The sequence below is a fragment of the Falco naumanni genome, chromosome 12, assembly GCF_017639655.2.
Source record: "Falco naumanni isolate bFalNau1 chromosome 12, bFalNau1.pat, whole genome shotgun sequence".
Classification (NCBI taxonomy): Eukaryota; Metazoa; Chordata; class Aves; order Falconiformes; family Falconidae; genus Falco; species Falco naumanni.
The window spans coordinates 7232583-7258446 of record NC_054065.1 but is presented as its reverse complement, the minus strand read 5'-3'; the positions used below and the strand labels follow the sequence as shown (position 1 = coordinate 7258446).

At 41.0% G+C, this 25864-nt stretch overlaps 1 protein-coding gene across 3 annotated transcripts; it reads right to left on the bottom strand.

Moving 5' to 3' along the window:
• Window positions 1-2575: 2575 nt before the first annotated feature.
• Window positions 2576-24352, bottom strand: BTBD3 (BTB domain containing 3). Of its 3 annotated transcripts, none has more exons than XM_040612191.1 (5): window positions 24256-24352; window positions 12281-12545; window positions 11628-11718; window positions 11026-11144; window positions 2576-6920 (listed from the first exon to the last, which is right to left on the bottom strand). In XM_040612191.1, the coding sequence occupies exons 2-5, from the start codon at window positions 12421-12423 to the stop codon at window positions 5888-5890; spliced, it is 1386 nt and encodes a 461-aa protein (XP_040468125.1). In that variant the 5' UTR covers window positions 12424-12545; window positions 24256-24352; the 3' UTR covers window positions 2576-5887. The 3 variants fall into 3 exon arrangements, with proteins under 3 accessions (XP_040468125.1, XP_040468127.1, XP_040468124.1); XM_040612193.1 differs by lacking the exon at window positions 24256-24352 and adding an exon at window positions 24119-24181; XM_040612190.1 differs by lacking the exon at window positions 24256-24352 and having other exon boundaries at window positions 12281-14031.
• Window positions 24353-25864: the final 1512 nt, after the last annotated feature.

The window sequence follows — 25864 nt, the reverse complement described above, 5'->3', positions numbered from 1 at the left end:
AGGTGTTTCCCCCTCAGGGAAATGGAAACTTTTCCTCTGTACTTAACCACAGCATCACCACTGAAGGCATCTTCCCATGTAAGCCCTTGTCTGTTGTTAGGCTAAAACCAGCCACAGCTATTCTTGAAATGCTGATGCTCCCCAAGTAGCACTTAATGCGACTGTAAAGCTTTAAAATTAGGTCTAGAAAATTGCATCTGCTAGGATCTGTTCAAATGTAAACCCCATTGGACCAGGATGGAGGATCCCTGAAGGCCAACTATATTATCTTTGTGTATAGAAAACAATTAGAAAGCTAGCTTTAAAATGCTGCAATTAGAGGCTTAATATAAATACATTTCTGATGCTATCAACAAGCTTGCAGATTTCAAGAAGCTCTTTCAAAAGGGCTTTCAAGCAGAATAGCTGGTTTTGTTTTTCCTTCATGCTGAACAGACTACGGGCAATTTACACACACTTTCTAATCTTAAAAATACTTTATCCATACTATGCATCTTATGTGCTATGAATTCCATACAGACTGTAAAAATCTACATAAAGCCTTATACAGATTTACTGCTCTGCCTTTAGATTCATGGCTGAAGATAAAGCATACTAGTAGAAAACCTCGGGGGCAGGCACATAAAATCTGATGAGCAGGAGTTTTGTAAGATTTAATAGAAAGGTTTCTACCTATATTTTAGATAATCAGATTACAGTAGGATTTCAAAATTAATTTCCCTTTCTTGGGCAGTTTTTATGTTTTGTTTTGGAAATAATCACACAAATTGAACATTGCAAATGAAAATCTTTGGTTTATTAAGGTCACTAGGGCAACTCCTACAGATTTCAATCGGGCTAGGGCCTCACTTTATGGGGAATTCTTGGGAAGAAAATAAAATCAAACTTCTGCAAATGGAGCAGCATGCCAAAAAGCTTTTTTTTTTAAATTTTATTTTGATTATGGTCATACTGCCATGTGAGAAAGCAGCTCCTTTCATTGCCTTCAGGAAATCAGCAGGTATTCCTGCTCCCACTGATTGCTTGCAAGCATGGTAGAATAGGCTGGCTTAAAAGCCGCTGCTTTTTCACAGTGGCCAAATACTGCTGGTGAGCTGAAGTTCCCATCTCACTCTTGTTCCAGGATCTCAGCTTCCACTGAGTACGGAGCTTAGGAGGTCCAAAAAGACCCTCCTGTTTACAGCAGTACCAGTCAGCTTCCTTAAGGAGATACAGGGCTGTCCTGGACTGTAGGATAAATAGGCTTGCGTACTACAGGCTAAGAAATCTTGGGTTCCTGCTCCTGAGAGTCGAGCACTCAGAAGTGTTTTAGATGGGATGTTGCTTTCATGACAGGCAGTGGCTGTCAGCTCTGGAGGAATTTCCAACTAAGTGGGAACCGAGCCCTTCTCCATCAAGCAGAATTTTACCTGTGAGATGAACAACTGAATTCAGCTCTTGGCGTCTTCTTCCTCCCAAACCTAGAAACATCCTATCACATTTTTCCTTCCACTTCAAACTCCTTTTTTTATCTGGTGTGAACACACACATGTTTCTCTGCCATCACTGAACACAGCGCAAGGGACTGACACAGCTCTACATAACAACCATTTCCAAAGCAAGTGTCCTGCTACTTCTGACAGACTTCAGCCAGAAACAGAGATGAACACCCCTTCCTGCACCAAATCACACTGATACCTACCACACATTTAAGAGCTGGTATCACTAGTACAGAGCAAGGCATAGGGCGGTTCCTGTATGAAGCCAGTTCCAAACTAATGAGAAGCACTGGACATGGAAAAGAATTTGGATTAAAAATGTAGCAATGTGGTACCAAGTATTGCAGTAAGAATTCTAGAAAAAACAACTTACCAAAAGTGACAAGTTTGATGCCTGTAAACATGCTTTAATCAGAATTTTGGATGAAGTCTTAAGGCGCTGTCTTTACTGGGGAACACTTCCTCAATTTTCCATGTCTTTGTATCACAGTGTGGAGTATTTCTTAGCTAGTAATATCTGAAAGGTCTCGGAGATAGGCATGACAGAAGTGGGGCTTCAGCTTCACTGACCACAGAAGTATTTAAAATGACGTTTCAAATCTACTGGAAGAAAACTGTTGAGTAAGAAAATAGTCAGAATTCTGGATAATATTACATATTTAACTTTTCAGCAGAGAACAACCTCTTGGCACTAACCATGTCCTTTATTCTGATAGATCAGAGACTGAAAACCATGGCCTTTCCTGTGTCAACTGTCTTTTAGAATTAACACGAGACCCTCCTCCTTCATCTCCACATGCTTAATAATATTTATAGAACATTAAAATATTAATACTAGTAGACAAGGTCTTTCATAAAGCACAAATGAATTCATTCACTCTAGCTCATTAGCTTAATCGTCAACCTTTTTACAATGTAACTGATTAACATTTTCATTGTTCTTGTTTTATCCTTAGACTTTTACTTCTTCAGGGATCAAAAGATCTCTGAATACATAAGCTCAACAACTATCTGTGCACAACTGTACCACAATAGACGTCACTGAAAGAGATAACTAAGCAAAGGCTCATGCTTCAAAGATACTGCAGGAAACAACCATTTAAGAACCATTTTTATTTGTATGTTTAATGCGATTATACACATTCATGAGTCCAACAAGATCTGCACTGTGACATTAAAGATACAGTACAATAACATTCAACATGAGGTACTTCATATTTATATATATCTGTCCTTTATAAATAATGCTGTAAGCCTGCTAAGGTCAAACACTGCTCCAGCACAAATGGGTGCTGGGACCTGAAGTTAGCTGTTTGTCACAACAAATTAAAAAAAAAAATCCCAAACCAGTTCAGTGCAATATGTATGTAGAAATTAAAACGTTTACTTAAATACTATTTTAGATATGCAGAAAGTATATTATATTATACTCTCTTATCACATATTCTCCCCACCAGGAAAATCAAAATACAAGTAGCAAGGATGGCCAGGTACAGTTTAAGACAGAATCTATGAACGGATCTCTATTGACATTATGCTTACATTCCAGGTTGATATGGCTGATGCTTGCAACACTTCAATCAATGTATTCCAGCTTGGATGCTACTGCTAAACCAACCAAGTCGACATTTAGACACCTATTTAAGTGCCCTGATGTCCTAAGGTGACTGATCCTTGCCACCTTCTCACACACCGATACCGGTTAGCATCAAGCTGTGCTCAGACTGAAGCGGCACTGTCAGCATCAAAATGTGTTTTGGGGTGCTTACGTTTGTTCATCCATACTGAAAAACTTTACATGCACCAGCTTGTAAAGCGTGGAATGGACTCAGAGGAATTAGGTTGCTTTCATCCTACCTCGTCAAGAAGATTTCATAAAAGTAGCAAATAAAAACAATAATTAAGTAACAGCTCATTTTCTACATATTACAACTACACAGTATTATGACCTCCTAACTTCCTTTCTAGCCACTGAATGTAGTAGATACCTCATCATTATTTGCAGATAAGTAAAAATAAAAAAAATAAAGTGAGAACCCAAGTCTAGTTATACCAATGCAGTAATGATCTGTCCCACCAGCTGACACACCTGATTTTTTTCCAAACAACTCAGAATGCAGCTTGCTACTGCAAGCAACTTGTCAATCTGATCATCACTCAAGAGTAATTACATCTACATCAACTGCATGCTGTAAGAAAACTTAATCAGCTGATTAGCATCTTTCTCTGCTTTCAAATGTATTTAAATAAATAGAACTGCTGCTCAGCTGTCTAAAAGTAGATGACCATTACCTCATCACAATCTTAGATTCCTTTTTGCAGTCTCTTCAGCAACTCTTCCTCCAGTCCATACAATTTATACTCTTGTCTATTTTAGGCTGGAGATCTAAATATAATTAACTGCAGGTTCTTTAAATCACTCTTTGGGAGTTTTCCATGGAGCATTCTGCTTAGATTTCACTAACAGTTGGATTATGTATATCTGTTAGAAAAAAATCAAAACATATTTCTACATATTTTGAGGGTATTTACATTTCAGACAGAACACTGCTTACACACACACACGTATGTATGTATGTATACAGAATGTTAAACACTAAGATGGGTGAAAAGCATTGATCTTGCAGGGGCAGTCTTTTACCCGGCTCTCCTTTTATTACCTAGAGAGATCTGGGCTTTGGCCATATACTGTTTGATGTCTACACTCCAGTTTTCCTTACTTCAGATGGTACTTTGGACACTGTAAAGATGTATTGGCACTTTACAATGGCCAGATGCCAAGATTCCAACCGTCAAGAAACACTTAGAGTAATAGTATTAAACTGGTAAGAAATCATATGGCAAAAACATTTTTATTACAAAACTGACAAGTGAATTCAGGGTTGTGCTACGTTAATGTGCTGATATACCGTAACATTAATCTTCAGTCTGCCTAAAGAATCATTTGGTCCTCTCATTTCCTTAAAACATATGCAACAAACAGAACCCACTTCATAGGTGGAATAAGAATAAGATGCTTTACAATAGGTAGTGTGTCTCTGAGAAGCAACTGTCCCAATGCAATAGTGAAGGATTTTCTTATGTTCAAATAGTACCTGTATTTCTTTCTTATACTGGTTTCCTTCCCTGATAAAAGGAGTTATGATCCCTAACGGTTTTCCAAAAATGATATTGACATATAACAGGAAGTTTGGGAAAAAAAATTAGACAAGGAAAAGGTCTGTACCACAAAATCCTCTGACTGATGTGTAATCATAAGCAGTTCAAGAGATCCAACATTAATACATTAGAGAAGACTTCCTCCTCCTCACTATCATCTGATGATATACACCAAGTGTAATATGACCACAGTTGGGAATCTTGTGTCTTTGTCTAAACTTCCACTGATAATGTATGGTAATAAAAGAAGAAATCTCGTATTACAGGAAAAAGCCCAAGTCAGGATTGGTACGTTCCTTTGTTCCTCTATAATCTGCCTCTACCATGTTTAGGAGGAAGAAAAAAAAAACCCACCCAAAACAAACGAAAAATTATCCTGCATTGGATGACAGGTACTAATTCCCACTTATTTAGCAAGGGTTCAAAGAAAAGCCATTTAAATAGCAAATGAACTTCAATGTAGCAAAAACTAGGTCACGGGAGTAGAGTTTCAAGAGCTGCGTATACAAATGGAACATGTGCAAGTATTTTCTTGCCTTCATGGTGGGATTCCTAGAAAATAGAACTCTGAGGGTAACCTGCCAAGCCCATATCCCCTCCTCACTGTGAACATGTCCACGCACTGAGGACATGGTCAGCACACTGTGTAGCTTCCTGAAAGCTGCTTCCTTCTCTCCATCTTCCCCTGTAGCTATCCCCAACAGCTGGCCACAGGAGAATCTCACAGGATGAAGGCTTAAACCCATGCTTTTTCTGCTTACATCTGAAACACTTCTTTCAGCCCCCATTATCAAAAGCAGCTCAGTTTACTGTAATCTCTTACATCTGAAGAACACACAGAAGACAGAGCTATAAAATAAGGCTCTTCGTTTTCTACCCCTACCTCCCCAAATAACTACAAGCAGAAAGCAAGAAATGGAGAAAATGAAGACAGCATCAGACAAGAAGAGGGGACATCCTCTGGTGATTCACAGGTGCATCAAAGAAAGGGTCAGCACCACCAGCAAACAGGCACCCCTTTAACAAAGCCTGTAAAACTTGCTTGTTCCTAAGAGCTTCCAGTTTAAACATTACACTTAAACTTTATCACCAACGATGCTACAAGTACAGCAAGCCAGTAACTTGCCCACAGCATTTAGTTACATATTACCTGTACTGGTCACATATCTGTAGATAAAAAGCTAAGCGGCAGTAGGCCTGAGCCAGACAGGTTCTTCATAGCAAAATGCTTCATCTCCACACACTTCTATTCAAGCATAAAATATGAGTTCAGGAATTTGCCCTCCCTGTACCCCAGTGCCATTTGTACTGTCCGAAGAGCACTGAAACTGAACAGTCACCTTCCCACACTGAACTTCTGTCATTCCTTCTTGTCCAAAATAGCTGAGTTCGTTACCATCCAGAATCACACTAGCTGTGTAGAAGGTGTCGGGCTCAATCTGCACCGGATATTCAAACCACACAGGAAAAGTGTTACTAGAACCATCTGAGAAATATTTACTCAAGTTCTGGCCTAAGATAACTCCTTGTCGTTTGAGTTCAATCTTGGCACTGTACTCTGCTGATCCACAGCTGGAGCCGTACAGCCCAAAGCCAGCAATAAACACTCTCTTATCAACAGCAAACTGGATGCTGTCACAGCGGCCCCTGTAGCGCCACTGGTTGCTGCGGTAAGCACAGGACTGGAAACGGTGGCATCGCTGAGGAACAAGCCCTTTCCGGGGCTTGCTTACAAACTGTAACTCTGGCTTTTTGGCAGCCGTATACCAGAGGAAGATATCATTGGTTTCGTTCAGAGTCAGAATCCCAGACTGAGCAGCACCATTTGCGAAGTCGTCGAGTGCCATGGTAGGGATGCGTATCAAGTACAGAGCCTTCCCGAGGACTTTGCGCTTGTTCTCTATGGTAGCTGTTAGCTCTTGTCGCTGACATTCCACTTCGGCCCAGTTCAGAGCTGCTTCGAAAACAACAATTTCTTTGGCATTCAGAGTCTCCCTTCGGAGAATGCTTTCAAGTGTCTGAAAATCAATGTCACAGAATCCCTCAGACTTCAAAGCTAGCTCAGCTTGGGCATCAATCACTTCCCAACAGCGCTGGGTCAGGTCAGGTTCCTCGAATAAGCAGCTCTGGGAAAGCAGCACACAGGCATTCTTTGCGCTTAGGCTTGTCTCTAGAAAGTTGACGCAGGCGCGGGCAAGATGAGGGACGATATACTTCTTGGCAGCATAAAGAGTGGCCAGTACGGTATCTGCAGCCAAATCAATTTCATCGCAATATATGTATCTGAAATAAAACACATGCATGTAACATTGCTGCTTAACGCAAAATCGTGATTTGTTAACTACATCTGAAAATTATAAACAAAGAATATTTAAATGGCTCTACATTAAAACTAAGCACTGCTTTTGGGGAACATTGATTAAATCCAGAATGAAAAGTATAAACTAAATTCATTACTCATGTAAGACCACGGAAGAGAACAGGCTTAAATCCAAGCAAAACTTTGCATTTGGGGTACACGCTACGCAGAGAAAGATTACATTTACAACTACGGCCCCTCCAGCTCTGCGTTCCCTCCATACATGCTTTGGCTAATGAGAGGCTACCTGCCCCAGGCAGTAGCTCCTCAAGGGCTAACAGAACAGTCTGGAACATGTCTTACAAAGAGCACTTGGACTGGATACTCCGTGAAGGTGAATGGTGATTTGACACGTATATACAAATACAGGAATGAAAACAAGTTTATTGGGAATAGCTTAGTCTAAGAGGACAAATGCTTTCAAAGTATATCAGGTGCTATCCATTTTCGTAACTACTGGGGTGTGTTTTTTTAGGGGGGGTGGCTTTTTTGGTGTGTCATCATCACGTCCCGTCCCGCCCCCCCCCCCCCCCCTTTTTAACAGGCTGACGAAGCATATAGAAAAAGTTAAAAGCACAATTTAATTCTCAGGTTTCTTAATGCTTACAGCATCCTAGCTTCACTAGCACGGTGTTTTTTCTCAGTCTCATTGCATAAGGAGAAAAAAAAGCTTTACTGCTATGCTGGTGCGGTGGAAGAGATGAAGGTGAAATTCTGTTTATGTGACAAAACTGCTGGGATTCACTGCTCAGAGAAATGAAGCATTGTACAGTTTGTTCTTTTTAATATCTCATGCTTCAGGGCCCCATTTGCAGCTGGTGAATGCAATGTGCTAAAACCATGCCAAATGCAATTTTACTCTTCATAGGGATAAGCAAGTCTTGATGGTTATGGTTGATAAAAGTATCTTCCTCCAGTAAAGATGAAGTTGTATGTGACCCTGTACTAATTAAAAAATTCTAGTTAGCAGGTTTCCCAACACAATGAATTTTTTGCAGAACAGATGTGCTTGTAAAGTGGAATTAGTACCTAGACTGTCTGATTATAGTTCAAAATATGTTTATTTGTATTTTGCAGGTGTACGGTACTATCTTCCAAATCACACTTTAAAAAGATGTCCTGAGCAGATACTGCTCAAGCAATATAATAAAATCTAAGAGTTTACAGAGAAAAAGAACACTTACACAGGCCCCAAACCTTTTTCTTTTTTTTTTTTCACCTTTATTACTTTGTTTCAGCTGGTCTATTTATAACAACAAAAAGCAGATCTATGTATCACTGGTTACAGGCTTAGCTCCTTTACTGTCCAAAAAATTTTCAATGTATCAATTCATTCGTTTTTATGATTCTGTTCATTGCTCTCCAACTCTTTTCTCCCTTCGATTACTTCTATTTGCCTGCTAGTACAGCAGAGAATGATGACATCTGTTTTAAATTGAAATAGTACAAAAGTCGCTAGTTTAATATTCATGAAAGTGAAGAACTAATATCACTGATTTACAACAGACACAGCACAGATCGGCTGCCAGCAATATTCCACACTTCTCACTCTGCCAATGCACTTCGACTCTGGTCTGCAATTACTGATATTCCAGTTTCACCCTGTTCTTGAACAGAGAATTCTGCTAGACCAGAGGGTTTGACGTTTGGTAAAAACATTCATCCTGGGATGAGATCAGAGTTCTGACTTGAACTGTTGAGATTAAGATAAGATACAATACATTAAAGATACCAATTCAGTGTGTCAGCTAGGCTATTAATTTAACCCTATTTTTAAAACTGTAGATAACAGCCAAAGCAATTTTACTGAGAGAGTAATTAGTATCTACCATTCAAGGTATTCTTTTCTGTGTTACACCTGGCAATACCTTGTCTGATGTTTGTTGCCAGAATGCCCATTACATAGCAAAAGATAAAAAATATTTAGCTGTAAGAATTCACTGTCCAGGGGAAAACCAAAAACAACCCTACCACCCTCTTCTAAAAACCAAACACACCGCTCCCTCCCCCCCCCAAAAAAAAACCCCAAAAAACCCCAACCAAACAAAAAACCCAACCGCAAGAAACTACAAAACCAAACTCAATCTATTTTCTGACAAAGCTTTGATGCGTCCGTCCTGACTGCAGAAAGTAGTGTACAAAGGGATATGAAAAGGAGCTGCTTTGGGATAGGTAAAGTCTTTTCCTTCTGAAGCAACAGCATCATGAACCTTCTGCCATCCACTGCTCACCAGCTGCAAGCAACACTCATGGGGATGATTTCCCACTGGGAGAGGAGTGAAGGGGATCGTGGCTCCCCCCATGCTCCACCCAGTGCAGCACATGCACTGGATCCTGCGATAAGGGGAATGCTGCACTGCTGAGCAACATCCCTTCCCCTTCCCTGCACTGTCATGGCTGCAGTCTTGGTGTTCGCAGACACAGGAGCACTTTGCACGTTCAAGCCCATTGCACCAGTGGAAGTTAGCACTGGCAAGGTTAGCTCAAGACCCACACAAAAAAAGTTTGTGGTCTTTTGATTCTTTACATAAAAGCTGAGAAGGTGAAGAATCCCATGGTCCTGGCCATGCTCTCAAAGATAGTCTCCTAAATTGCCATGGGCTAAACAATATGCCAAGACCTAGATGTCAGTATTAATACTCTCTTCTCTAGGTTTGCTCTCAGAACACATTTCTTAATGATAAATTAAGAAAGCATTCAGTTTTTATATGGCAAAACATGTTTAGCCACAGTGAAACAGATTTGCTGTTCAAAAAGAAAGGGCAGCCAGGGGAATCCAAGTATCTTGTATTTATGCCTTGTAAAATTCTGCGTGAAAGTAAAGCACAAGCCTGAGCTCTGCAGAAAACACAAAACCATAAAGCCCCAAAGCAAGGATCCACAATGCCTACATAATGTCTTATCTTAACTTTACATTCCAGGTCTATAGAACATCTGTGTGACTACAGCTTCTCCTGGCAGTTACTGATATTTGCACAGAACATTTCTGATGTTCATGATAACCTATAAAAACTCTACATACAACTTTGAATGTTCATCTACAGTGCCACTGTAATGTAAAAGAAAGAAGGAATTCATTCTGTCGTCACAAGCTAGTCAAAACAATCTATGAAATACAATAAATTGCTAGCTAGTGATTACACCATTACATGTAAGAAAATCTGCAGCATATTAAAAGGTTCACTATCAGGTACTAATGTATATTATCAGAAAGCAACAGCAGTTACTAGCGCTGAAGGGAAAAAACCCTCAAAGCCATAGCATTTCCATAATAGGGCATTTCTCTAATAATCAGAGCTTATGGATACATTCAAGGACAATTCAGCAGCAGAGCTGCTTCATTATGCTCCTTCAGGAAAAGCTAGCATTTCTTACACAGTTTGCAAGAAGAAAAGTAACGATCATGTAAACTGACTGTTTTTCCTCCGTTAGGATAAAAAAACCCTATTCATGTAATCAGCCTTTTTATCACTTTCCAAATGCATCCATATGATAGATGAGGAGAAATCTCATTTTCAGAGGCTGTATTCAATGACTTAGGGTTGTTTTTCTAACACAAGACCTGCATATTGCAAGTTTATAAAAGAGCTGGAACGATATCAATATACAAATGCAGCAATGCTGGGTTTGGGGGGTTTTGTGTGCGTGTTTTTAACTTTTCACTATGCTTGCAAAGAACAGGGTTTTTTTGTTACAGCTGACAATTCTTTTTAGTAACTCTATTCCTTTGTGTAACTTGTAGTGACAAATCAGATCAATAGGCATTACAGTATACAATGTACCCAAAGATCCCCTGTCAAAGTCATTATTTATAACTGCCTACATTAGTCTAACATATGCGTGCCCAGGAAGTAGAGGGGGAGAGCAAAATGAGGTAAAAGTTTAAAATACTTGAAACACAAAAAGAGGAATATTTTAAGCAACTGCTTTCTTTCTGTTTATACAGAAGTTTAATACTTTAACTATGACATTACCAGTGTATGTATACATCAGAAAGGAAAACATATCCAGCAGATGAATGATGCTTACTTCAGCATTGCGAGAAAAGCAGCAGGCTCAACATCTGGTATACGGATTTCATCTTTGTCCTCAGCAAGCTCTCCGTAAAACATCGCGTGGAATACAGAGCTCCCAACAGCCAGGACATACTGTTGAGAAAGGGAAATCTTATTTCATGCTTCAAACTGAAAGCACTGCCAACAAAAACAATGTGGGAGAGTGGGCTTCACTGACAGACTCTATAGACACACTTCAGTAAGAAATGAAGTCAAAGTTAAGAACAGGCTTACACATTTTCCCTGCATTTTACTCTCATGGGCATACATGCATTAGCTACTGGAAAATGTTCATATCCATCACAGAAGTTAACTATTTCTAGAAAATCTCAAGAGTAATGTTAATCAACAGCACAAAGCAGTATTCCTAACTTTACGATTGCCTTAGCACAAGTGTACTGTTTAACTGAAAACACAAAGAAAAGCAAGGGACAGACTATTCCACTGCATGTAGGCTTTTAAAATACAGAATTATGCCTGTCCCAGAAGAGCCAAGTCTCCCATGCTACGTCCTGGTATAACCATGTTCGCTCTCTGGCTATCCCCACCCGAGCTGATAATGCAGCTGTTGCTTACTTTGTGTCCTGGCAGCCGCTGGGTCCCACCTGGTGGCCCGACCACAAAATGAACATCCGCCATCAAGTCATTGTTGAACATCACTGCATTTCTACAAACAGAGGTAATGTGTTAATTTACGGCGCCCAGGAACTCTGTGCTTGCCCCACACCCAAGAAATTTAATTTCTTAACAACTTAAAGTTGCATGTTAGTAAAGAGAAGTGTGTCACGCTTTGTTTTAAGCTACTTTACAAATCATCACACGAATACCAGAGCATAAACTAAGGGTGTGTGTGTGTGCAATAAAAGAAACCCCAAACTTATGAGAAGTTTTCAAGAAGTAGAAATTAAAGTTGAGAGTATGTATCACTGAAAATCCTCACTAAGGTCTAAAAGCAAATCTTTACGAGCATGCTACAGCTTCCAGCAACATTTTTATTTACTCAAGACAAACAGCTGCACTGTCTGGAAAAAGATACTAAAATTTCCATTACCATAACACTTGTTTCACGGGGAAGGGGGGCGGGGGGGTGGGGAGGTGGGAGTTTAAGAAAAAAGAGAGAACTGTGTTTCCTTCAATAAATAAATTAAAAACTAAATATATGCACTACAAACACTTTGCTACTTTTCATCACTCATTCAAACAGCAAAAATAAACTGCCCTGAACCTACCTCTCTCTGATGGTTGGATAAAGTCCTTGCCAATTAGGTGCCGGAATAGTGTTGTTGTTATTGAGATTTTGCTGGTGGTACTGCTGGACAGCAGTTGTATTAGTGTTGGCTGGTTTCTTTCGGGGAAAAATATCAGCAGCCATCTTCTTCTTCTTTTTGGTCTTCAAGGTAATGATTTCATAGCAAACTGGAGGCAATTTGCTGTTGCTACTGCTGCTGTTATTCCCCTTCTTAGAGCTCTTCTTGGACCTGTTCTTGACCGTCTCTGGAAGCATCAAGAAGAAGGTGAGACATTTCATGTTCTTTCCTTTCTCATCTACCATGAGTATACTTGTCTGTAAAGCTAAACAGCCTAACTCGCTAGGAACATTAAGAAATGCACGTGGAAGCTGTTAACAGAGCAGCAGAGCTCAGAGTTTGCTTCTTTTCCAGCAAGGCAAGGTGACCTTTCCAGTGCACCGAGTAAGAAACTGGCTTTAAGTTTGATCCAGTACTTGAATCGTTAAAATCATCCCCATCATTCCTGCCAGTTTTATTTCTTTCCCGATTTCCCGATAAGGAATTTCCAGAAAGCACTGCAGCCTGCGAAGAGGGTACGTGTGTGGCTGCAGCACCGGCTTTCTGAAGGGGGCTAGCAAGATGCGCTCGGTAGCCCTGCTCGCCTGCTCCGCAAGCTGAACTTGTGCGTTGAAGGGAAGGGAACAGAGTAGGTATTGCAGCCCTGCAGATGGAGTCAGCCGGCGTTCGGAGCCAATAGCTGAAGTCACCGATAACGATTGGACTCAGCCGCACAGTGACACCTATTGTAACGTACGCCGCTCTGACATTAAAGCGACAGCAGTCACACTCCTCATTCCATACGCAGAGCTAAGTAATAAAGTAATAAATGGCATGCACAGTTGCGTAAGCACACGACTGGCCAGAAGCATGTGTGTTTTAGCTCTCCTTGATGCTGCTTGAATTTTCACCGGGGAAGCAATAAAAAGTTGCAATCGAGTAGAAAGACGTATTTGAGCCTAAATATTTCCGTGGGAGCTATTTCCACACGCAGTCGGTATTCGCATGACTTCATTTGCCTCGAGTATTCCCACAAATCCCCTACCGTAACAGTTGTGCAGCAAAAGCACACTGTAGATACCAGAAACAAATTAAAGCAATCAACTAGCAGCAGCAAAGACAGCGATGCAGTTAAACAATCCCTTTCAGCTCAGCTTCTACTCCAGTGTAACATGAATAGAGATGAGGTCACAGCTTTAGCTTTAACTCCTTGTGTTTCTAGATAATGTAATAGCCTTTGACAGGGGTTCCAAATCACTAAGCAGTGCTAATTAAGCCAGCTTACACCAGACATGGTAGCACCACATCAGAAGAAAACTTCTAGATGTGCAATCAGATTAAAGCAATCAGAGTGAATATACTTAATCAATATTTCAAAGCATTAAATGAAAAAGTCTGAATGATTTACAACAGTCTCAGGCAGAAATCACTCCTTGAGATGCAAACACACTGATTTTATTCACAAATACTTCCTGAAATAAACAGGATATAAGCTATGCCAACCAAACCATTTAAATAGGAAAGATGACTAGTTTTCAGGCATTAGTTTACTTAGAACTTAAATTTAGATCAGATTTCCTTAACGGTAGGTCAAAAGTATTAAAAAACCCATGCAAATATAGCCACTTAGAAACAAAAGCAGGGAAATAAAAAATATAAGATATTAGGTATCAACATTACACACCTTCAAATAACGGGGATATAATTAAACACAATTTCATAATTATTTTCAAGTTTTAAAGAAAAACATCCTCTGCTTTCAAAGCAGATTTAGATCTTTTTAGTCTTAATTAGTTTTGCTGGACAAAAGTACAACAGTGAAATTAAAGTGATCAAGGAACGGTGGAGAAAAGGCTGACCTTGCTGAAATCCCTGACAGAAATCTGCCACTGACTTGAACCTGAAGCACAGAAATATTACTCAGGCTATTTATTGAAACAGCATCACAAGTGCTTGAATCACAGTTGTGGCTTTGTAACACAATCTCAGAACATCTTTAAACCTGAAACTGTGCAGGTAATTTAAAAAATTATCTGGTCTCCTTGGGAGACAGTCCATATTAAGCACCAACTAAACACCCTGGCAGTTGGCCATCTAGAGACTGCTGCAGTGGTTTGGGATGATACCATTTCCAGACACACGTCTGTCCTCTCTGAAGTCACTACTCACAGAAGGGGAAAAAGAAGAAAATGTGTCCATGCCTCAATGCTACACTGCACAACCCAACATCTTGGTGCAAAATCTCCTTCACCAGTAATTTAAAAGATGGTATGTTACACCTACTGTGGCTGAAAAGCAGAGATACACTCCTAAATACAGTGAGAGGCAGGGTTATGTAATTAAAAAAAAAATAATCTAGCAAGCTCTTCTTTCTCTTCTCCACCCCCTTCCCCCATTTTTTTTTTTTTTTTTAGTTTTTATCTGCAACAGATTGTTTTGGAAGGGAAGCTAACAACCTCAGCCATACTGAACTGCAGAGAGGTAAAAGAACGGGTAAAGGAGAAGAAACTCATCTCACAGATACAATGTTTGTAACTGCTCACAGCTGAGAGTTTCTAACAGACACAGGAGGTATTCTCAGCACAAAATTTGAGTTTGTTGAGTTTTCATGTTTTTTTCCCCTCTTTATATAATTTTCCAGCCCTCCTAGTTACAAAAATAACCCTTTTGTCACTGCACAGGGCAGACATTTAAAAAGGAAGAAGTTTTAAAAAACCTTTTAAAGATAAAGAAAAACCATGCACCCTTCAGAAAATCTGGTTCTCAGCTCTGCAGTTGACAGAAGGTAAAAGATAACAAGGGTTTGGAGATTCATACAAGAGATTTGATTTTCATCCCATAAATCTATTTTATAGACTACCAAAACACATAAAAATCAAGGTCCTCGCACATTTTTTCAAACCACTTGACCAGTACAAATCCAAAGATTACACACATGCACCCCAGATAAGGTCACTGGGAGGATACAGAAGAGAAAGAGAATGACAAACAGACTGGCTGGTCAACTCACTGTGGGAAAGACAGATTGTAAACATGAACCTGTAGAAGTCCACCATACCTCTGACTTGTGTAGAACACAATGCACATATATAGCATGATGTACTTTCCTGTGAAAGGAAGGGAGGGAAAAGCTACAGCTGAAGAATGTTCTGCCTGAATCCAGCTCCAGCAGCCAGACAGATGCACACACGCCAGTAGACAAGAAGTATCTACGTGACAGGCTAAAAGTCCACCCCAGTAAATAAAAAGCCTAATTGCCATATTGCCTGTTCTTAGGCCATCCACAAAAATCTACTCTGCTGTAACTGGAAAATAGTGCCCATTCCAAAACAGACTCCAAAAGTTCCTACAAAAAACTACAAACCTATTACAGCTTTACAACACCTTCCATTGCTCAGAAACTGTCTCATTAGATGCATGTGAAATGGCAAAAAATCACCCAAAGAATTAGTGCTAGTTGCACTCACTCCATTTAGGCAACCACTTCCATTTATTATCCTATGGTTTTCTTCTTTTACCGTACACACACTTTAATGAACTTACAAATCAATGAGTTAGCAGTCAGGAAAAGCAACTGCCCCCCCGCTGAAAGACTAGTGAAAACCCCAAGTTCAAATCAGTCTGTCTCAGGAAAAGGATCAAGGAAATCAACCTTCTCTCACCCAAAGATCAATCCATTTCTGAAAGCTTATTACGTGTTCCTCACCTTCTTTGGCAATTCTCATTTTTCTTCATTAATTATACATTAGCAGAACCAAACTTGATATATACAACTTAGAAAAGGGAAATACAGTTCTTCAAAGGCACATTAATCTTTATTTGATAAGCAAAGCAGTCAAACCAGAAATATTTTAACTTAAAGGATATAGGAAATTCCACGCTCAAATCTGAACACTGGCCTAACAAAAATCTAAAATGCCAGAGATGAAGAATTAAGCAAAGGACTATATTCTGAGGCTAGATACCATACATCAAGTTACATGCCCCTTTTAAATTTCTAGGAGTAAGTTACAAGCCCTTGGAAATCAGCTCCTGGCTAAGTATTGTGAAAAAATGAAGCATCAATTTTGCTGTTGAAATCCAAATGTGTGCAATATACCTGCAATCAGTTTGATTTATCCCTTAAGACAGCAATATACCTTGACGCTATTATGAGGGTTGGAACAGGAGTTGTACCAACTCTTGGTACAACGTTTAATACTATGTTACTACTATAATTATGCCTTTGTAAAGGTAACTTCCAATTGGAAATTAAATGATTTCTCGGGGTTGATGAGCATACTCTTCCTCATATTACATCAGTCTCTCCTGCTGCAATAGCAAGTATAACCATTTTCCTATTTTTTTTTTTCTTCTTCTTCTAATAAGTTGTGGGTTTCTGTATCTCTCATTTACAGGTCCATTCTTCATGCAGTAACATGAACTGGACAATTACATAAAAACCCAGCTTTCATCAAAATCTCCAGTTTTCCATTACAACCAGATACTGAATAAAGGCATGAATTCCAAGTAGGCAATGAGAAAATACATATATTTTTTTTTGTAAAGTTGCGAAGCCTCTCACTTGACAGATATTATGTCTATGTATTATTAACATTCTTTGTTTAGATTCTGAAATTCCTCTTACATGGAAACAAATTTCATACCATGTATCATAATTAACCAAAATAAACACACAACGTTACTTGTTCAACAGCTCTACCTGTCCACTGCTGATTTTCATTGCATTTAAGTTGACTTTAGGCACTCATTTAAAAATTTTAAAAAAGTTCAAAGAACAAATAAACAAAACACTCAAGAAACCCAACCCACACACCTGAGGAGCCTAGTTCTGTTTACCTATCTATGAATTGTTTAGTCATTGGGAAGAATCCTTCCCAATCACCATTCCAACCCTTCTGGTTTGTAAAAACGCTCATTTGGAAAGGGGACTGACAGCTCTACTCTTGTTTTCCTCAAATAAAAAATGCATTACAGTTGACAAAATCTTCCAACCTCCTCTCTCCTAAGTTTCTGATTGGCAGCACTGAAAGTAATCAAGATTGCATCCACTTCTGTCTGTTGCATGGGCAACTTGGGCCTGAAGTCTTACTAAGTAAGGTCTTCTACTGGGGGGGGTGGGGAGTGGTGTGGGGAAGGGGACAACAAAAAGCAGGAAGAAGGATGGGCAAAATTGTAAAGACTCTCAGAGAAACCAGTATACAGGGTAAAAAAATAGAGAGTATTTATTTCCCAGAATAGCCAAGAGCTGGGTAAGAGCAGAACAGCATCAAAGTATAGAACTGCTTTTTGAACCAACACTAGAAGCTTTCAACCGAAGTCCAAAATAGCTGAACTGTATTTTGCTATAGGTCTTACACTAAACTAGCAACTTAGTTGTTGGCAAATCCTCTTCTCAACTGCTTAAGTTTTTAAAGTATGAGGATTTAAACACTTTGCGTAATAATATCCACTGAGATAGTTTTTGCTTTTTTTTCCTAAATGCTCTTAACTCTTTAAAACAAGAGCAGAAAGCCCTGAACGGCCCAGTCAACAGGTAAATACAAACTTACACAAATTAGAAGCTTAAAGAATGATTATTCAGATGTATTTTACTCTTTCATTATTATATTATTTGCCAGCATATACGCTGCATCTCTGCATGGCACTTCTTTTTGGTATCCCTACCAAAGCAGCCTTAATCTTTTCAATATGTCCTTTTTGTATCTGCAATCATTTTCATTTTGGGTTTTTTTGTGGTTTTTTTTTTTTTTTACAGCAATATCTTTTTTGAGACAAAGTAATCAAAACAAAACATCATATTTAAGAATAACATTTAGCCTTATGTTTACTTGCGAATAAACATCCACTTTCCTTCTGTGTGGATTTCAATTGGCTCTCCACCACGTTATTCCTACACGAAGTGCAACGCCTCCCACTGTCAGTTTTTTCCTATTTCCTTCTTGCTCCGCTGCTTGAAGTCCGCATTTTAACCCCAAACACAATGTATCACAAAAAAACTTCTCTAGGCTGTTGGAGTTTTGTTTCTAAAGGTTCTGTTCCCAGCTGGGTCAAAACAAATACAGCTAGTATATTAAAGTGAGAAAGAAAAAAAAAGTTTAGAATTCTTTGTTTTTCATTATGATTTCAATACTATGCTTGCTGCATGAATGACAGTCCATATAAACCATAACTGCATTAAGAAAGGTTTATATTTACACAACCTACAGTGAACATATTTGATCCAGTTACAGTGAATTATCACCCAAACCTTCTGTTCTGAGCACATGGAAAGAAATAATGTGAAATGCTTCACTACAACACAAAATATATGATTTTACCAGCCTGCTGAGACATATTGCCCAATATCATAGTTCAGGAACTGCAGGTAGAAAATATCCCAGAGCAGAATTTGCAATTTATTCAATAAACATTAATTTGCTACTTGATAGTTCAAAGTAAAACCAAGAATTATAAATGAACTGAGATGAGAAAACCTGCAACTGCAAAATGAGAATGCAATTCAAGGTTACAGGAGATAAAACTTTTTCTACAAATTTTAAACTGACAAATTACGCATTTCTTCCCCATCACTACTACCCTAGCTTGTTCATTTCACTTCATGTTAAGTCTTGCTCTTGACAGCCTGTGGGGTTAAAAAATAAGGTCTTGCTTTTTTTATTTATTTCTAAAGATGATATTGCAAAGCCAAAAGCATTCAACCCTTTTCCTAAGACAGAGGTCAACTTCGACTCTACTCCACCTCTTACCAAAACTGACTTACAAAGGAAAGATCAGATAGCTCAGGAAATTGGTAATGAGATACAGTGGTTTTCATCTCTAGGTCACTAATTCTAAATTGACCAAGGTCAACAGTAATCAAAAGTCATTAGCATTTAATGATCATTCAGTGCCCTGTGAGAAAGAAGCTAGTGATCTTAGTGCACTTCAGAAAAACCACCACTACAATTAGTACTCACATGCTGCCTATTTCAAGGGAGAGATCAGGATCGGATGACTACAGGCAGAACTTCCTATCTTACAGACAGATCTTGCCTATATAGACAAACCTTTATACGAATTTTAACTCGGCTCAGAAACTATTCCTTTTAAATTGAATAGCTAAATTAATATAGGGTCTATAAAGGGCAGATTGTAAGGTGACTGGGCCTGCTCCTTTACAACAGTGGTTCCCAAACGTCCTTGTCCCCCTACACACAATAGGTCTGCAAAAAGCCAATGCTAACGCAGATAAAAGACACTTCCTCAGCGAGCCATCACTTGTGAGAACTGATGGCACTATAAGAGTAACTACTCCATGAGTATCCACAAGGGGACTGCATTAGTTGATTATATTGGCATATAATTGTTCAAGGACTACATTTTTCATGTGCACATAACCTACATTCACCACGTCAAACCACAGCATTGAAGGACCCTGGGGACAAAAAAAGGGACGAGGATATTGCTGTGACCCACAATATACTTGTTCTGGGGCCTGCAAACTCCTGGGACTGCCAAGCTACAGCACCTTCCAACAAGGTTGCAAAAAACAGAAGGGACTTTTGAAAAGCTTGGTTAGCTGTTTGTAATGTCAATGTCATTAGGGTCAGTCATGGGAAAACTACATCATGCCAATCCGTAGTTTTACACCTAGTGAAGTTTAGGGAACATGTGGCTTAAAAACCCAGAGCCCATCAGCAACTCAGCATATGTGTTTACAGCGGAAAAACATACATGGAACCAGTCAGTATTTAAAATGGGGAACAACTGGTACAGCTTCTTATTCCCACTGCATTTTAGCTGAAGAAGATTACTTCAGTTACTGAAAGAGAAACAGGTCAGTACATTGGCAAACCAAGCATTTGATAAGAAACGCTTTGTCAAACACGGTGGCTCACTTCTCAGAAGCGAGAATCAAAACCCATGAGTAACAACTCTTGCAGTGTTTTGACAACTGTTTAATAACCCCAGTTTTTAGATATGAGAGACTGATGACTGCTAACCTGAGCTGCATCCAAATAGTTCAAGGAACGGAACCAAACATTATATGCATTAAACTGCACTGAATTAATCTGCCTTTGCCACACATCAGAAGCCATGGATCTTGTTACTTGCCCTTAACTTTGTTTCCAGACTCTCACAGCACAGGCAGCCTCTGTTTGAAAGGCGGTTCCACAGGGGTATAAAGATGTCAAATTTTCATCTTATCAACTGCTTTAGAAAATCAGATCTACTTTCCTTCGCAGCAAATATTTCAGTGACACTTGCCTATCAGATGTTACACTTTAGAATTTCGATCTGTTTCTCTTCCTCTTTACAAGTGAATGACAGCTACTTTACAGTAATGATTTTTCAAGACCAACATACACATACTCCTCAAATTCTGGTTTCAGAATATATTTTTAAGCATCAAGATGTATTTGTCTAGTGATGTTAGGATATCCTAAATGCCTGTTCTCCTTCACAATAACTGTTTCAGAGACCCCACGACATGTCAGAACTGCAGTAGAAAAGAAGAAAGAAATCAAGGAAGGAGCAAATGAATAAACATAGGAGCATAATTAAGGGGCTGTGCAAGGTAAACATACATATGCATTAACTTTCTGTATTACAAAGTTTTATATAGTATGAAAACCTTCACTTTTTCTTGGTAGACAGAGTAGTATCACCTTGGTCTGACAGGAGAGCATCACCAAAACAAAAATCAAATTGCACTATGAAATCGAATGCACCTAGCTGCACTTTCTACATGTTTATGTGTGTATTATTACCCTACCATCACATAGTATTCCTTTGAGCTATGTTCCTTGACAGAAACTGAGCAAGCTGTCTAACAGGACAGAGATTTCTTTCATCTCTGAGTTGAACTGTATGCTTAGGACACCAAAGGCAGGCAAAACACTGCAACAAAGGGATAGTGTAAGCCACTGCACACATTTCCATTGTAAATAACACACAAGGTGACATGCTGTTACATAGCATGTGGCATATTATGTATTAGATTTCAAAGGGGTTGTGTTCTATCAACTATGGCAAGCCTACATACAAAATCTCACACCTATCAGGCACAAGCAAACACGCTACCTGACTGAAGAGTTGCTTTCTTTTCCAAGTCTCAGAAAACCCTTGCAACCAAGCAAACTTTGAGCAAACACAGAGGCAGCAAAGCTGTATTTCCAGAGAACGTAGTTTTTTGAAGAAAATGACTCCTTTAAATTGCTTTGGATGGATGTGAAGAGGAGAAACTGCAGCTAGGGTGGATACAGAATGTAACCTGGTACACAAATACCCTGTTCACAGGAGGGTGTCATCAACAAGTCACTCAGCCCTGTACTGAAGTGGTACGTGACCCTCTAGTGAAATATTTATTCAGGATATCAGATAATCTCAGGATACAGGTAACAGGGCTGGACAAGGTGATGTCTCAAGATGCCTCCCAAATCTGTTTTCTGCAATTCTACACCCTACTTACCCAGGACAGCCAGCAGACATTCACAGATCACCAACCAGTTCACCAGTGTTTTAAAATGCAAGCACTTTCAGACTCACTTGCTTCTCTTTAGCTTTCCGAGTTATCAACTCGGACAGGGCAGCAGGATCAGAAAACAGACAAACCAGGCTCAGAAAAGAGCAAGTTTGCAAATCTGAATTAAGTGACCTTTTACGTAAGCTTTCCCACCCCTCTCTGTTTTCTGACATACATACATGTAATGTGGTTATGTAATTAAGGCACAGGACTGGAATCCAACTTCATGGCAGAAAACAGAATTGAAGACAACTTCCACCACACAAAGCTTTTAATCTTTTCTTTCCAAGATTCCCATCTCTTATTTCCTTCTTTTGCTTTATCTATCAGCTCTTTAAAACTGTTGCTTATCACTTATTTGTATAGTGCTTCACAAAATAGGGCTTCCACGCCAGCTGAGGTACCTAAACACTCGCCAACAAGGCCAGCAAGGTTCAAGTAGTTAGTAGAGAGTGCTATATAGGAGAACTCTTATCAAAGAAAACCAATGCATGGGGCTGAATTACATTCTGCTGCAAAACTAGCATCATTTGCGCAAGTTCACCCAACAGATGAAGACCTAAATTTCTTCTGACAACATAACACACAGCCTATCATTATCTGACCTCTGTTTTAATTGAGCTAGCACTGATACTTTCATCATAAGCATAACGACTGTTTGGTAACTGCAAAAAAAAAAAAAAAAAAATTTGCTCAGAAGCTCTAACAAGCAAGTGTCCAAATAATCAAAACTACTGTTGCAACTTCCATCTTTTTTTCTCAGCTTTAAAGGGTGGCCTAAAGAAATTGCATACTGATTCTGAAGGGTGCTTCCTTCAGGGCAGAGCTGAGGATCACTGGAGGGGAAACACAAGGAAAGTTATTGTGCAGTTAGCTGCACAGTGTACTTACCATGGGGGATTTAAAAACAAAACAAAACCCCACCAAACCCTGCACTCTACATTCAACTCTGTCAATCCTGCAAAATTTATTCAAATTAATAAGGCTCTAAGAGATTTTATTTGAGAAGTTAAATTACCCAATAAACCCAAAATACTATGCGTTGTGACACACTGCACATACTTTCTGTAGGAAACTGTGAGACCGGTACTTTCCCATCAGTGAAAGTTATTTTGAGCCTGACTAGCAGAAAACTTAAAGTAGCTCTAACATAGTACTGTATACCTATAACCCAACATCACCTCTCTCTAGAAAAAACATTCAAAAAGCCCAGGACACCGATTGAAGTCTGACAGATTAGACACTGAAAACAAAGACCAACAACAATGCAGAAAACCCGCACCAGCACTCCTCAGATGAGACACGGTCAGTCTGGTTTAATTAGGTATGTTAGTAACCATCATTTCAGGAACATATAAATACCGTAACTTCAATTCCAGCTTTTTTTCATTTTAAGTGAGAACAACCCGCTAGTCCCTCCTGGGTTTAAATGCGTGACCACTCAGGAAACAGTATAGGAAAATGGACTGATAAACCTGAAGGTTGCTACAGGTGGACTTCCTCGAAGCAAACAGGGAAAAAGTAAACTGTAAAGGTGTGGGCCCTTAACTACTCAGCCTTCAGATACACGAGGAAGTTCGCCCAGGAACACGGGGAAGGGCAGTTAGTATTTACGTCAAACCGCATACAATTATTAATTGTTCCTCTAGGAAGTTTATTGAATCGATAATTAAAGTACTTCTTTAAAAGAAGCACTGCTTTAAGCAGAAAAGCAAAAACTCACACCAAAGCCCAACTTTCAGGTCTACCCAGGTCTGATTTTCGCCCAGAGGCAGCGCTGCCCCACGCAGCCCCGCGGGCAGCCCCGGCCCGGGGCTCAGCACAGCCGGGTCCGCGCCCGGTGCCCCCGCCCCGCCCGGCGCCTCCCGCCGCCCCGCTCCCCGCACCGCTCCGGCACAAAAGGCAGCTGCACAGGCGCGGGGTGGGGGGTGCACGGCTGCAACACGCCAAACGGCCGCGGGCACAACGGATGACTTGGAGCCGGCAAAGCCCGTTCCCCGAAGGGCTCTTTGTGCCGGGCGCCGGCAGCAGCCAGGCCGGCCGCGGGGGGACCGCTCCCCCGCCTCGCTCTTCCCAAGTTTGGCGGCGGCAGCGCCCGGCGGTGCCGGCGCTCAGGTGCGGCCGCTCCGCCCCGTCCCTCGGGCAGGCGTCCCCGCAGGACGGCCAGGGACCAACGGCCGCCCGCCCGCGGCTCCCCCGCTGCCGCCGCCCCAGCCCGGCCCGCCCGCCGCCCCAACGTGCCCCTTCGCCCGGCGCCGCGGCGGCTCCCTCACCCGCCGCAGGACGGCCCCGGCCCCGCAACGCCTGGGGCCCAGCGGGGCCACCCGCCGCCGCCTCAGCGCCGCGCCCGCCCCGAGCGCCCGGTACCGGCCGCCGCGCGCCCGCGGCCCCGCCCGCGCCCCGCACTGACCTGAGGGCGCCCCCGCTCCCGGGGCGGCGCGGCCCCTCGCATCGGCACGCGCAGCCCCGCCTCGCACGACGCGCCCGCTCGCCCCGCGCGCACGCGCACGGCCCCGCGCTGCTTTCCCCGCGGGCGCGAGCGCGCAGCCCGGGCGGGCGGGGCGGCGGGCACGCGCGTGGGCTGATCCCGCCGCGCCGCGGCCTCGGCCCGGGCCCGCACCTGAGGGGCGGCGGGGCCCGCGCTGTCCCCGGCAGCCGCGCGGCGTTGGCTGCCCCTCAGGAACGAGGCCGCGCCGTGCGGGCGGGCAGCGCGGGCCCTCGCCCCGGGGAGGCCGGTCAGGGCCTGGCCCCGCGGCCCACGCAGGTGCCGGGGAGCAGCCGGCGCCCGCCCGCAGCAAAGGGTTCAGTTTTCACCATCAGAAGTGGGGCTTTGGCAGGGGACACACTACCAGCGCCTTTTTTTTTAATTTTATTTAAAAATCGCATTAATGCCTGAAATAGAAGCACGTGCTTGGCGGGTAGCATCCAGCCTGCCTGAGGCAGCACCTCAAAAAAAGTGATTTCTGTGAAGGAAAGAGCGCACTGTTCCCTATAGACAACAGCTTTTTTGACTTGCAGTTACAACGACTATCATTTTTCCACATAAAACATTGCTTTTGTTCATCTGCTCTCCCTCCACCTCTAAGCAAAGAAAGAAAATAAAAATAAACCCTATGGCAACATCTCTGGCCGTAGCGTCTGTGTCTTATCCCAGGGCGAGCAACAGGCAGCCTGAGGGGATGAACCACCCTTCCCTCTCACATTTTTTAGTTTTTTTTTTTTTCTCCAAATAAACCCAATCGTACAATAAGAAATTAATGCCACACATCCTTCCTTGCATGAGCTGTTCCTGTCCACTGCTCCTAAGGTTGCCAGGTTCAAAAAAAAAAAAGGGCAAAATACTTTTTATTTTTGAGCTGCTAAAGAAATAATCGACAGGAATAGAGGTATTTCCAGGATCAGCGCCCAGTTTATCCAGGAGCTTCATAAATAAGGGATTTCTCATAATGTACCCAGTCTATCTAACCACGTGGGAAATTAAAATGCATTGGTATCATTTATTTTAAAAGCATAGCAAAAGGCTTTATTTGAAGCTTTAGGGTGGGTTGTTTTTTTTATATTTCCCCTGAAGAAACAATTATTTCTGGAATCACTGTGGTGTTACAGCTTTAGTCTCCCATGAACATTCATTTATCTATATTATATACATATGTTATTTTAGCAGATACCTTCACAATGTGAAATTAGGCATATCTGTGGATAATCAGTACTTTGCTTTTCCCATTTTAATGTTTTTACTATTAAAATAGATAAGAAACTAAATAGCAATAATAATGACTGTATACAAGCACGCACACTTTATATAGCTCCTACGGATTTTACCAGCAGAGTACATGCCTTAAATTATAGTGTTTAAATGATGATTTAATTGGGACTTGGGAAGCCAACAAGATATTCTTGTCTGAAGTAAACTTAAACACACTGTAGATAACCACTGTAATTTCCATCTGAAGGTAAAAAGCTCTTTTGCAGCTGGGCTAATTTGGGTGGGCAAGCAGTGAGGAGAATCCCTTTCCTCC

Bases quoted from the DNA above. Each gene is read 5' to 3' on its own strand.
- BTBD3 (XM_040612190.1), bottom strand. From the start codon at position 12,603: ATGGTAGATGAGAAAGGAAAGAACATGAAATGTCTCACCTTCTTCTTG. The intron at 11,719-12,280 runs GTAGGTTCAGGG...CTCTGTTTGTAG, and splicing joins TATCCAACCATCAGAGAGAG to AAATGCAGTGATGTTCAACA. The intron at 6,921-11,025 runs GTAAGCATCATT...GTTTTATTTCAG, and splicing joins GCTTTTCTCGCAATGCTGAA to ATACATATATTGCGATGAAA.